The sequence below is a fragment of the Scleropages formosus genome, chromosome 9, assembly GCF_900964775.1.
Source record: "Scleropages formosus chromosome 9, fSclFor1.1, whole genome shotgun sequence".
In the NCBI taxonomy this organism is placed as follows: Eukaryota; Metazoa; Chordata; class Actinopteri; order Osteoglossiformes; family Osteoglossidae; genus Scleropages; species Scleropages formosus.
In genome coordinates, this window is record NC_041814.1 from 1,513,785 (window position 1) to 1,528,179 (window position 14,395).

The 14,395-nt window shown below is 40.3% G+C and overlaps 1 protein-coding gene across 1 annotated transcript; it reads right to left on the reverse strand.

The window, feature by feature from the left end:
* Window positions 1-529: 529 nt before the first annotated feature.
* On the reverse strand, window positions 530-6,704 carry LOC108919834 (Rieske domain-containing protein). The gene is made up of 3 exons (XM_018728124.2): window positions 6,344-6,704; window positions 4,576-4,691; window positions 530-789 (listed from the first exon to the last, which is right to left on the reverse strand). Exons 1-3 carry the CDS (start codon window positions 6,504-6,506, stop codon window positions 691-693), a joined length of 378 nt encoding a protein of 125 aa, XP_018583640.1. The 5' UTR covers window positions 6,507-6,704; the 3' UTR covers window positions 530-690.
* Window positions 6,705-14,395: the final 7,691 nt, after the last annotated feature.

The following is a 14,395-nucleotide window of genomic DNA, read 5'->3' on the forward strand; positions in this document are numbered from 1 at the left end:
ACTCATTGCTCCAAGCAACAGATGGACATTTTACCATTGATCAATACTTTTCTGGTTCTAGTTTTCTTATACTTGGAAACAAGAAAAAAGTGTCCTTAATACAGAGAAAATTGTTCTACAAGACAGTCAGAAAAATATGAGTATAAAACTTTTGAATGATTTCTTTGTTTACCACTAAAATATGCCCAGCGTGCTCAACTTCTTAAAATGAACATGAGTTTTACTTTAGAAAAGAACATATTTTGAAAAAAATCTTTGATAAATTGTTTCAATTTCAAAATAAAATAAACAGCTTTAATCTGAAAAGGAAAATCCGCTGGAAAAACCATGATAAATTTCGAAATCCCAAAGTACCTCAGGTGGTATCCTGGCAATTTAACAAAGCAAAAACTAAAAGTTCACTACACAGTGGATAATGTCCTAAAGTTCTGATCATTTATCAATTGCAAGACTGAACTATTAAAATCCTTTATGTTTTCTGCCAAGGACAGCTAAAATACTGGCACTACACCAATTAGTGAATCGCCCTGCTAAAAACTCAACTCCCGCACTGCCAGATTCAAGGCCTGTAGTGATCACGGATAACGACAAAAATGTCTCAGATAGCTCAGGTCTGTGTAATAAATCTTAAAAATAGCTTGGACTGTAACAGAATTTCCTGTGCTGGACCCAGGGAAGTCTGTGAGGACTTCAGCTCTTTGAAGCTGGAGGAAAGGGCTCTAAAGAGAGCAGGCTTGCATGCTTCACATATACATTGCCATCTTCTACCTTCACACTGTGCACTTGTTGCTGTAAATGAAAAACATGTGAATTAAGGATAAGTAAAATAACAAAATCATTATTGTTTAATCTGTCTAGGCATCAGCATAGTGGTTCTGAAACATTTTGGTGATGGTGAGTTAACAGTTTAAAAACAAACATATTTTTTTCCAGACCAAGTTCCCAAAATGTAATCCACTCCTTTTATTAAAAGGGAGATAATGACAAAATCAGCCAAAAACCACAACACAATTTTTGTTTTTCCCAAAGCTGCTGAACCCATGATGAATATTCTTAAATATATGAAATTACAGTTGTATAAGTTTGTCTTATACAGTTGTGAGGAAGTTTATCAGCACTTTTAAATTATCTGGATATTTGCACAAATGGCTCCTAAAATGTGATCTGATCTAAGTCATAATAATAAAAGACAGTCTTATTTAACAAACAGAACACAGTTTTAATATTTCCAGATTGAAAAATTAGTTCATACAATCAAAGTCATTGATAGAAAAGTATGTGAAGATCTAGGATAATGACAACTTTAGAAGAGGACAAGTCTGTTGTGAAGTCTGATATTCCAGTCAATTAACGTGTAGGTTTGATCAGCCCAGCAATATTAAAAAGACACACACAATTTTGGTTACCTTCTCTTTACAACAGAATTCTCTTGTGCATGTGCGATATAGAATAATTAAGAAACATTTCAAAGGACCTCAGAAGAAGAGTTGCTGAAGCTGAAGACTGGAAAGGGTTACAAAAGGATTTCTAAAGGAATGGACATCAGTCCAAGGGCACACTGAGCAATCCTCAAAAAAAGACAATGAACCCTAAGGTGACAGTTATGGATCTGCAGGCATCTCTTCTATCGCACCCCAGATAATGTCTGCTTTCATGAGTCTACCGTAAGAAAAAACTGAACAACAGTGGTGTTCATGGGGCGTCACCATGGAGGAAAGCACTGCTCTCAAATAAACATTGCTGCATGTCTCAAGTTTGCTGAAGACCACCTGGATGTTCCAGAGCACTAGCGAAAAAGTGTTCAGTGGACTGATGAAACAGAACCTGGAGTATTTGGTAATGTACACAGATTTGTGTTTGGAAGAAAAGAAAAAAAAAAAAACACATTGCATGCCAACACCAAAAATTCATCCCAGCTGTGAAGCATGGTGGAGGAAGTATAATGGTGTGGGGCTGCTTTGCTGCCTTAGGGCTTGGATGACTTGCTATCACTGAGGGACCAATCACAACCTATCAGGAATTTCTGCAACACAATGTCAGAATGTCCATCTATAATCTAAAACTCAAAAGAAGTTGGCTTGAAGAATATAACAATGAGCCATAATACAGGAGTACATCAACAACACTGGTTCAAACACAAGAAATTCTGAATTTAGAGTGGTCAAGTCAGAGCCCAGACCTCAGTCCCACTGAAATGCCATGCTATGACCTGAAACAAGCTGTTTTAGCAAGACATCCCAAAAACACACATGAAATGTAACAATTTTGTGTAGAGAAATGGGCCTAACTGCTGTATGTGCCTGATCAGCAGCTATAGAAAGGTTGAGGTTTTTGTCAGTAAGAGGTTCTGCTAGTTGCTAAATAAGGGTTCACATACATCAACGAGCCAGACTGCTTAAACAATTGATTCAGTGAAGATGTGGCATTGTAAAATGTGTGTTAAAAGACGGGCAGTTAGAAGCGTAGTGGTTAGAGCTGCTGCCTTTAGACCCAAAGGTCACAGGTTTGAGTCTCAACTCCAGTTGTAAACCCCTGATGAGGTACTTACCCTAAAATTGCACCAGTAAAACTTACCCAGCTGTATAAATGGATAAATAATGGTACCTTGACACTGTAAGTTGCTTTGAAGAAATGCATCAACTAAATGAATGTAAATAAGATTGTGGTTATTATGACAAACGGAGATCAGGTCACATTTTAGGAGCCATTCTTGCAAAATTTCATCCATCCATCCATCCAACTTCTGTCCCACTTGTCCCAAAAGGGTCGCGGTGGCAGCAGGGAGAGCAGATAGGCCCAGCCGCCCCTGCCCCCCGCACTTCCTCTAGCTCAACCTGGGGGATCCCCAGCCGTTCCCAGGCCAACTGTGAGATATAATCTCTCCAGCGGGTCCTGGGATGACCTCGGGTCCTCGTCCCAGTTGGCCGCGCCTGGTATACCTCCAAAGGGAGGCGTCCAGGGGGCATCCTCATCAGATGCCCGAACCACCTCAACTGGCTCCTCTCAATGTGAAGGTGTAGCGGCTCTACTCTGAGTTCCTCCCGGATGTCCGAACTCCTCACCCCGTCATGGAGAGTGAGTCCCAGCACTCTGCGGAGAAAACTCATTTCGGCTGCTTGTATCCGCGATCTTATTCTTTCGGTCATCACCCCGAGTTCATGACCATAGGTAAAGGCAGGGACGTAGATCAACCAGTAAATGGAGAGCTTCACCTTATGGCTCAGCTCCCCCTTCACCATTACAGTCCGGTACAGCGACCGCATTACTGCTGCTGCTGCTCCCATTCTGTGGCCGATCTCATGCTCCCTTCCTCTTTCACTCGTGAACAAGACCCCAAGATACTTGAACTCCTCCACCTGGGGCAAAAACTCTCCCCTTACCTGGAGGGGGCATACCATCCTTTAGCGTGAGAGAACCATGGACTCAGACTTTGAGGTGCTGATCCTCATCCCCACCGCTTCACACTCGGCCGCAAACCGTTCCAGTGCGTGCTGGAGGCAGCCATGTGACGGTGCCAAAAAGACAACATCATCTGCAAAAAGCAGAGACGTCACCTTCCGACTCTCACACAGAATGCCCTCCTGACCTCGACTGCGCCCTTGATATCCTGCCCATGAAAACCACAAACAGAAGCGGAGACAAGGCACAACCTTGGCGGAGTCCAACAACCACACCGAACAGGCCTGACTTAATGCCGAGTATGCGGACACAGCTTTCGCTTCATATGTACAAGGACCGAATGGCCCGCAGTAGTGGCCCCGGTACCCCATATACCCGAAGCACCTCCCACAGAATTTCCCGGGGAACACGGTCATAGGCCTTCTCCAAGTCCACAAAAAACATGTAGACTGGATTAGCAAATTCCCATGCTCCTTCAATGATCTGTGAGAGGGTAAAAAGCTGGTCCACTGTTCCACGGCCAGGGCGGAATCCGCATTGTTCCCCTTCAATCTGAGGTTCAACTATCGGCCGGAGCCTCCTCTCCAGCACCCCGGCATAGACTTTTCCAGGGAGGCTGAGAAGTGTGATGCCCCGATAGTTAGCACACACTCTCCGGTCCCCTTTCTTAAAGATAGGGACCACCACCCCAGTTTGCCAATCCAAGGGCACTGTCCCCGAGGTCCATGCAACATTGCAGAGGCGTGTCAACCATGACAGCCCAGCAACATCCAGGGCCTTGAGCATTTCCGGGCGGATCTCATCCACCCGCGGTGCTTTGCCACTGTGGAGCTTACCAACTACCTCAGTGACTTCCACCAGGGAAATGGACTCTGACAGCCAGAAAGCCTCTGGCCCTGACTCCTATAAGGGAGGCATATCACTCGGGTTTAAGAGTTCTTCAAAGTGCTCCTTCCACCTCCCGACAATGTTCTCATCGGAGGTCAGAGTTTCTCCACTCCTGCTAAACACAGCCTGAGCGAAACTCTTCCGACCCCTTCTGAGCTGCCGGCAAAAATTCAGATAACTAAAAAGGTTTCACAATAGCTGGAAGGTGATGACCATAATTATTAGCCTACCAGCTGGCCCATTTGCAATGGTGAAAAAAGTGCGCTTTGACACCATGAGCGCCATCACCTGTAAGCCAGTCTGTGACTTCCCTGTCTGAATATCGAAGTCGTAGTCATGCCAGGGACAGAAGACCTGAAGAACTCCATCAGCCTCCTCAATATCACCATCACACAGCGGTCCACCTGTGAAACACACAGTGAGCACAACACGATTTTTTTCCACACTACCGGAGTACCAGCGTCAGCTCTTTAGGCTGTTATTGGGCAGCACTGGGAGGTACAGTGAGTAATGCTGGTACCTCAGTTCTCATGGGCTGTGTGTTCGAACGTGGGTTTGAATCCAACTCATAGCGTGCGTGCATGGGCTTCCTCCCATACCCCAAAGACATGCATTTCAATAACTGGTGACTACATTGCCCATTCTCTGTGTGTGTAGACAGATAGATAACTGTGTGTACTTTATTGTCCTGTGTCTGTCTACTAGCCTTGATCACGTGCTACACGCCAACTAGACTGCTCTGCTCTTCCACATCTGCCTGCCCGGTGGTCCCACGCACGAAAGGAAAAGGCCGGAGGTTCTTGATTCTGGCGCCGTTGTGGTGGAACGACCTCCCCCTGTCACTCAGAACTGCTGAATCTCCATCCACATTTAAAAAGAGTCTGAAGACTCACCTCTTCCAGACTCACTTCTCCCATCATCTCTGAAGTTCATGTAAGGTGTAAATGTTCATGCTGTATACCTTCAAGATCATACCTGGCGAACAACGGATAAACTTTTACGGCGCTATTCCTGTAATGTAACGGAAATGTTACATATATATATGTATTTAAAAAATGACTAGGAAAGCGATCTGGAATTGTGGATATTCAGACAAGGTTTTATGCAGCTACTCGTGTGATGAACATTGATTCATGATATGCTGGAAAGAAACTAACTGTACTTAAGAATCACACGTCTGCATCCAAGTGTCTCTTTCTACTAATGTAATGAACACATGTATTTTCTATGAGATGTACGTCGCTTTGGAGAAAAGTGTCTGATAAATGAACATGTACATGTATGTAAATATAATGTAAATGTATACTATAGGCCGCTGTACACTGTAGATGTAAACACGAGTTATTATTACTACTACTACAATAATAATAATAATAATAATAATAATAATAATAAGAAATATCGTTTCGTGTTTAAGAAAAATGAACAATAATATTCCTGCAGGGAGGGAATTCCACAGAACTACGACGTTGTTAAAATCTGGGCAAAAAGGCTGACCAGTAAACGGTACGTTAACACAACTCCACTTTTTTGCAATTTTTTGGATCAACAGGCAAGTGGAACCGAATTTCAGCGAACGGAACTGTATTTTTACTGGTGACTCCTGCTTTTATTTGAATGTTTGCGAGGTGTTAGTGATTCTCCCTAGAGAGGAATGGAAACGTTTCGAAGCAGCACGACGGAGCTACACGTACAGTAGATGTGACGCGAAGGCGACCGAACGCGGTAATAAAGCAGGAAATACAGTATGACGGCGCTAATTCAGTCCAAAAAGCACAAACACTTCATTGTATTGTCACAGCTGGCGGGGGGGACCTTTCACTGACACAATATTTACTTTAACACAATTTCGCACAAATTGTATTTTCTCTGAGACGTACGTCGCTTGGAGAAAAGCGTCTGCTAAATGAATAAATGTAAATGACGTAACAGGCAACGTTCCCTTAATGCACAAAAAACCAGGCAAGTTCGTATGGCAGGCAAGTGCCTCAGTGCGCCGTCCGAGCGGCTTTTTCTCGTGGGGAAACTTGTGAAAAGGGCACATATTACTGCTCACCCGAATGGGCGCAGCGGGCGTCCATAGCGGAGAAGCGGCCCTGCAGGTAGAAGAGACACACGTCGGAGCCGCGGCCGAAGGACGAGTGCAGCAGTCGGCAGCGCCGCTGGGAGAGCTCCGCTAGCGGGCCCACGAGCCTCCACACGCTGCCGTCTCCGGCCATCGCACACACGGCTTCCCCGTCTGGAGCTCAGCGCGTAGTCCTCGCTCTCTGGTCCTAAGCTTTCATTGAATGTGATCCGATTTAAATTTCTCCCAACTAAACTACAATTCGCGCGCTCTTTTTGCCTCTGAACGAAGCGCTGCGATACGAGCCCTGGAAAAGACCGCCATGGTCATGGTGGCCAGGCAGGGATGCAGCGCAGGCTCTCGAAAACCCAGGTTTTGGAGCATTTTTAGGGCACATACTAGTACGTGTTTTTCTTCAAATAGTTTAAGTGAATTATGTTTCTCGTCGAATTATTGCTGTCTACACCTTATAAGTCGACCAGTATTCTCGGCTTCTTGAAAGCAATGTTTTTTGAACGTTCTAAACCCCACCAATTTGTGACACAACATGATGTGCCAAATAGCCGTTAAATTCATACTTTCCTCCATAACCAAAGATACAGCAGTTTACACTGGCATTGTCACAGGGCTTACGGTAATAAACCATAAGGGAGATACCATTCCAAATACAAGACAGTACATTTAATAACACGCGTTTTTCAAAAGAACACATTTTAATTGCTGATTAAAATAAGGCGGAAAACATGTAAAAATGAACAAGGTGCATACAGCTATTGATGAAACAGAAATGGAAAAAAAAACGATATGTAGTAGAAAGCGCTGAGGCTTTGCCCATTTCCTCAAACACGTGCCTCAGGTGAATTTATCACCGAACTGCTCGTAGTGCGTGTGCTGTGTTTGTCATGCGATGAAATAGCGTCCCACTCTACGTCTACGCCGTTCCATTGTCCTATGTCCAGTAACGTCACTAGAGGGGTGCGGACCGCACTAAGTAACACTATCAGAGGGGGGTAACACCAAATGACTGTCTATGAAATGTGTGCAGTGTTTCAGCAGAAATGTATTATTTTTTATAAAATATCCCTGTACTTATAAGAACAAAAACATTCTTCGTAATAAAGCCCAGCTTACATGTATCAACGTACCAACAAGGATAAAACTCTGCGCTCTTTTACTTTTCGCGCTCTGTTGAGAGCTCTCATTATTACCCAATTACAGTGACTCTTGGAATCACGTGGTTTCGTCCGCACGCGCTACGAACCCCCGCTCTTGTTTTCTTTGCTTGTGCAGCTGTGTTTATTACAGTCACTGATTTTGTCACGTTTTTTTGGTGTTTTAGCTACAATATTGTGGTAGTAATTAGTATTTGTGAACTTGAATCAATAACGTTAAAATTTGGTGGGGTTCTTAAACGTTTTTACTTCGAATTCTATTGTTTTCTTTCCGAATTTTCACTGAAGTTAACCACCTCAACGATCATCGACATCGTCATCATGACGGTCATGTGGTAAATTAATTAAAATAGCTGAACGTATGCTATTGTATTTTAAATGTGTAATCTGAATTTTGCCAGTTGTTTATGACGCTACTGTTATTACATTCAGTGATATAGGGGAATAATTTAAGATTTACGAGTAACAAAAAACACTAAGGATTCTGTATGGTCTGGTACGGGAGGAGGCCGATCATGTTACATCATAGGTGACACTCGTGACGCCACTGACTCCAGATCAGTCAGTGTAAGCTGCTTTGAACAAGGGGTTATATCAATGGATGGTAAGGCTTTCCTTTGCCTTTTCAGCTTCTTTTCTTTTGTCACTCTCTTCACGTTTTCTCAACGCTCGTTATGTGACACTACGATAAAATGTCTTAGAGATTCTTGTAAGCAGGCATACAGCCAGGGACAACTGATGCACAGGAGAAGAACAGCCATGCTCTTATGAGGGGTGGGATATAGGCTGTGGTGCTTGCTGTCACCAAGGTTTGTGTTTTTAATGGAACTTTCAGTTCAGTTTCTCAAAAGTAGTTTATTTTACAAGTTTTAGGGTGCAAGTTGCACAGCATTGTAAGTGCAGATTCTCATATGAGTGTTCATTACACAAGGGATGACTTATATAGGCCTGCTTGATGGAGTTACATGCAGGCTCCTTGACTGACAAAGTTGTAATGGCAAGTCTTTTTGTACAGTTTTTATCATGAAATTCCAATCAATGAAAGGTTAGTGGTACAGTCCCTTGCTTTATACACACACTGTCTGAAGCTGCTTGTGGTGAGCCAGAGCCTAGCCCGGCAGCACTGGGCTGGAGGGGGAGGGGTCACACCCAGGATGGGCCACCAGTCCGTTACAAGGCACCCCAAGCAGGACTCAAACCCCGGCCAAGGCCGCTGCGCCACTATGCCCCCAGCCCTTGCTTTATATTTATGTTTAATTATTTAGCCGTGTCTTTTGTACACATCACCTTATAATGTTAAGCTACTTAAAATGTTTTATATAGAGTAACACTCCAAAGCCAAACAACAGCTGTATCTGTGACATAAAAATGTATAATATTTATAGAGAAGGGTCAGTTTTATTGGAGCAGTTACTAAAGCAGGAGGTGTGATTTAAATACTAGATGGCAACTGTAAATACTATGCTATCTGCTGCACCTGTTTATTTTTGTTTTAATTTCTGTAAAAATATCAGATATAGCAAAAATAACAAATATTTAGCATGTTATTTTATTACTGTATTACTTGAAGTTGCATTAAATCAAAACTAATTTCACATGACTTAAAAATTTGGTGTCTCCACACACCCTTATTCAAAACAAATTGTTGACCAATTCCACAACAACACTCACAAACACCAGACATGGGCTGTCAACAAATTTACAAGAAAGCCGCATTAATCTGATCCCTCAGGTCTATTTTTTAAAATATTTTTTCTGATATTTTGGGGAACTGCACGCCTAAAGCTGAGACCTTTAAATTCAAATTTGTGTAATATGGAGTTCCACTGTACTTCAGAGCCCAATTTTGTACAGAAAGCAGTACTAACATGGTTGCAAACACAGTAGTAAATAAACCAACTCAATTATATTATCCTCTCCTATAGAACATTTCCGACAATGCGAGTCATACAGTCCAGCACAACAGCTGCCTGGATTTCAGAGAGTTCAGTATGTTCAGCGTTTTCTGTGTTCAGTACTCACCGAAATTGCGATGTTGTGAAAAGAAAACACTACATAACTGTCAAGCGCTACAGAAATCAAATGTAACAAACAGATATTAGATATATCCATAAAATACATGAAATTACAGCATTAGTTTGGAGGCTGCATTGGAAAAACCTCCAAAAATTTCAACATAAAACTGATGTACCGCATATTCAGACAGAGAAGTAGTGCTACTCATGCTGCCAAACATTACAGAGTAATCAGGAGTGAAAAGGACATGTTGTGGTGAACATTTTCTTAAATTTTCAGCTGGATCCATGAGGTAAAAATATTTCCAAATGAAATGCAATTCAGATCCAACATTCTGACATCAAGTACAGTATTGCCAGAAGAGTGACTTCCAAGCTTTTATTACTTTTTGTTTAGCTGATGGTTCTTTTAAGCATCGTAGGATTGTTTCCATTTCTACAGCTCAGTATTTTATTAGAAAAAATCTGTTTTTTTACTGTGCACAGGAGTACTAAAACAAACCTCCTTGTGACACTTTGATCAGCAACTTTCGGGATGTAAGTCATTGTCATTCCTGCTGCCCAAAGTAGTAGCTTGTGGTTCGATAACTGATTGTATACATTTCAGTTGAAATAAGGAAATAAGAGAATAAGGACATTTTTGTAATGTTATTGAGTTAATTAAAATGTATTATACAATTTGAAATACATGAATATCGATGTAAGATTTCCATACTATGGGGGGTGCGGTGTCGCAGTGGGTTTGGCCACATCCTGCTCTCTGATGGGTCTGGGGTTCGAGTCCCGTTTGGGGTGCCTTGTGATGGACTGGCGTCCCATCCTGGATGTGTCCCCGCCCCCTCCAACCTTACGCCCTGTGTTGCTGGGTTAGGCTTTGGTTTGCTACGACCCTGCTTCAGACAAGCGGTTTCAGCCAGTGTGTGTGATTTCCATACTAGGACAGGTATGGGGGTAGCAGGTAGAATTATGGATAAATTTGGTTGACTTTCTTCTCTTAGCATCCAGACTTCACAAGCACCATATTTTTCTTAGTGTTTTGTATAAATAGCCTTAGATGTATGTTTGTCAGCATTTTGTGTTATGTACTAATGTACAAAAAACAAAACAATTTTTGTAAATAATGACAATATATGCAGGCTTATTGTAGTACGTTTTGACATCTGCATTTGCAGCAGTTGCAAGAGGGTTCATGCAAATGTATTATGTGCCTGGACATAAATTAATGTAATTAATATCTGAAACAAGAGTAAAAACAGGTTCTAGTTCAGTATTCTTTGCTGTTGAAAGAAGAAAATTAGATTGAACCTTATTGTGAAAATATGTGTAATCAAGAAAATTGGGAACTTTGGTGATGTCAGAACTTTCAGCTGAATTAGACCACAATGAAAGCAACCTCTGCAAGTGGCGGTGGAAAAATTATGATGAACGGAAAGAATTCACCAGTTACGGCTTTCAAATGCACGTATGCTCTTAATGGTTTGAACCAACTTGTTGACAATAACTCCACAGAAATTCCCTTACTTCAGTTTTTTTTGTTAAATTACAAGGTGGGTTTTGATTTATTGGGTATAACAAGTGTTTTGGAAGCCAGGAAGTCGGGAAACTCTTACTTATCTTGGCTTTAAACGAGCACATAAGTCTGGGTATCGTTTACTAGTGAACCATTGACCAGAAAGTAGCAGCTTAAGGGCAACGTAAAACTCTTGAAAAGGGAGTGAAATTCCCTAGTTTTGTGAACTGAAGTGGAGGAATCTTAACCATCCTTTTAAATACAGAAATGTTTTGAGTGTTTATGAAAAACACATGGATCATTTACTACATATGAGATATTTAGTTTGATGTACACTGCTGATGGTCAGTCTCGGTAAGTTCTACAGTTTATTTGGTTAGTAAAGTAACTCACCTTGTGGGGTCAATTCAGATCAATTACTTTTTAAACTGTATTCTTTGCAACCTGTACTAGTTTGCCTCATGAGCGTTATTAATTCATTGTGTACAACAGTGAAACAGTAAGAGTGAATTAAATTAATTCATTTAATTTACAACAGTAAATTAAAAACAGGTTTTGTGCCATATTTATGCATGCCATGTGCAGACTTTGACACATATGCCTTTGGTATTGGGAATTTAGTCCACCGCAAAGGGAAGGTTTAGGCAACATATCTGACAAGCAATGAGTTCATCAGTTACTGGTTTCCTTAGGTTTTTTTCAAAACATCATCAGCATCACAGCAGCTGTTATCCAGGGGCCTCTAACTCTTATGTGTGCCTGATTAAAAGACCTTCCATAAATATGGTTTAAATAAAAAAAGGAAAATCAACAGCCAGGTAACATCTCAAAGAACATGGTTTCCACTTTATTTTCCTTATACTTCTCATGAAGATCAGGCGGTGAATTAAAAAAAACCATTAAGCAAGTCTAACTCTTACAAGCATCAATACTTTTCCTAACAAGGCACTTTTTGGTCTTCCAGAGTACAACTGTGAGTAGGAAGTGGGCTGATACCTGCTCACTCTTTTGTTCCTCAATTCAGTCAGAAATCCCTTCAATAGAGAAGGAGTTATACGGGAAACAAAACCCTGTTTTGAACCTTGCACATTTACGTTTGGAGTCTCTTTGGAAAGCAGTCGCTGTTCCTATGGAAACAATTCATAGGGTGATGAAGGTTCCCCACTACTAACTGCTTTGATTTAAAGCTTAAATTATTTTTGAATCTTACCCTTCCCAGATCCCAAAGTGAGTATAAATTTAAAATAGTCATGATTTTCCTGCACTCCTTTTGGCTGCGGAGCTGTTTCACCCTCTCCTTGTTTACCTCAGTTACAGACCACGGATGGTTCCCTGAACAGGAGTGTAAAGCAGTTAGCAAGAAGAGTAAACGCAGAAAAACCCGGTACCAGTATACCTAGTTCACCACACATTAGCTTGTCATACTTCCCAAAAATTTCATCTCAGTTACTTCGTAATGCAAGCACTACTTTTTACCGATGCCTGTTTATGGTATAAAAATTTACCTTAATACAGCAAACAAAGTTCATTCCATGAACTGCAGCTCAAAGGAAATAGTCATTTAAACTTAAGCTTCCAGTTGATATACTCTTTTAATATTACTTAAAATTGCGATCAAAATAAATTCCCTTCCCTTGAATTTATTGCAAATTCCTAAAATGGATAATCATTGAGGTGACTATTAGCAGTAATACTTTACGTATAAGCTTCCTTAAAGTAATGTACATACACATTTGTGTAATGAATTAAATCCAAAAAATAGAAGGTTAATGAAAGAAGGAAATTATAAGTACAAGTAGTTAACATTTTTATTCTAAGTTTTCAGGAAGGGTCTTTAAAACATGCCTATTTAAGACACTTCTCTCCTGATGTTCTGTCTGCTCCATAAATCTGCAGTATTTGTTAGATTTACATTTTATATTTCCTATCAGTTCTGTAGGGCATGAAACAAACTGATTGTACTTTGGGAATCACATGTCTCTATATGTATCTCTCCTTCTGTTTTTCCTCTGAGTTGGAGAAAAGCATCTGCTAAATGAATAAATTTAAATTAAGTAGGAATGATGCAATACAGAAATAACTAGAGTATATTATATTATTTGTAATTATTCCAAAGTTAGTGATGGAAGTATGTGAACCCTATAGGGATTGTCATTATTCTTGTATAAAATATTAAACTAATAAAATCTAAATGTTACAATTAACTTATTAAATTAATAAATTATTATGATTTACAAATTGGTTTAACCAATGCAATTTGGGCTTCACTTATTTTTATACCTGCACAACTTCCATGTTTCTGCTGCACGATTTCCTCGAAAGTAACATACACAATTGGCCATTACACACCTATTGCATCACATGAGAAACACTAATTCTCATTAAATTACCATTTTGTAGTAAAAGTAAGGGACACAAGGGGTTCATACTTTCAAGCAGCAATGTATTATTTGAATAATATATATAGTTTCAGAATTTCACAGTGCACAGTTGTTAAAGGATATCGACTATTTACTACCACAATCTTTTAAGGAGATGAGTTTGTTGGCTTAACCTTGCAGGTTGGTTTTTCCTTGTAAAAATTGGGTTCGTTGAGTACATACATGGCTCTCATCTCCTTTTGGGGAGATTTTAATGAAGACCTCTCTATATGAAGACTTTGACAAGTGGGGAAAGTGAAAGAGTGAGTGAGTTATGATGAAGAAATTGTTGGGTCTTTTGCACTAGCAAGTGAAAACATCACAGGTTAGGAAGAGACAATCTGGAGTGGTATGGATGGAAATGTGTGGCTTTAAGTATACATTAATCATTGTAATTAAACATGATTGTCCTAGGCAATAAGTACATACTGTATTCACCTTCAAGATGATGATAAAATTCTAGCTAATCATATTTGATTACAGAAATTCTTCATTTTTATTTAATTATTCATTTTTTATGGATCATTAGTTCATAAAAATTGTTTATTTTCTACCTTATATACTTTGTCAGAATATTTCCTGTATATATGAGCATTTATGAGTTTTTGGTTTAAATTCAACCACCTTTTTTGTCAGATGATTCCATTCTTACATGCAGAAAATTTAAAACGAATTTTTAAATAATCATTTAAATCTAAACATTTTCCAGTACCTCTTTCATTTACTATGTCTGCATTTTTTTTGTAAATAACCATCATGGTTCTTCAACAGCTGTTCAAATTTACCATACTTTGCAGTTAGATTTTTTTTTTCCCCCCCATTTGGCTGATGTTTTTTTCCAAAGCAACTTACAATTATGTACCCATTTATAGAGCTGAGCAGTTTTACTGGAACAGCCTAGTGTAAGTACCTTGTTCAAGGGTACT

Coding starts and splice junctions, on each gene's coding strand:
- LOC108919834 (XM_018728124.2), bottom strand. CDS start 6,506: ATGGCCGGAGACGGCAGCGTGTGGAGGCTCGTGGGCCCGCTAGCGGAG. Junction 4,692..6,343: donor CGCCCGCTGCGCCCATTCGG/GTGAGCAGTAAT, acceptor TGTGTTTCACAG/GTGGACCGCTGTGTGATGGT. Junction 790..4,575: donor AGTCACAGACTGGCTTACAG/GTGATGGCGCTC, acceptor TTTCATTTACAG/CAACAAGTGCACAGTGTGAA.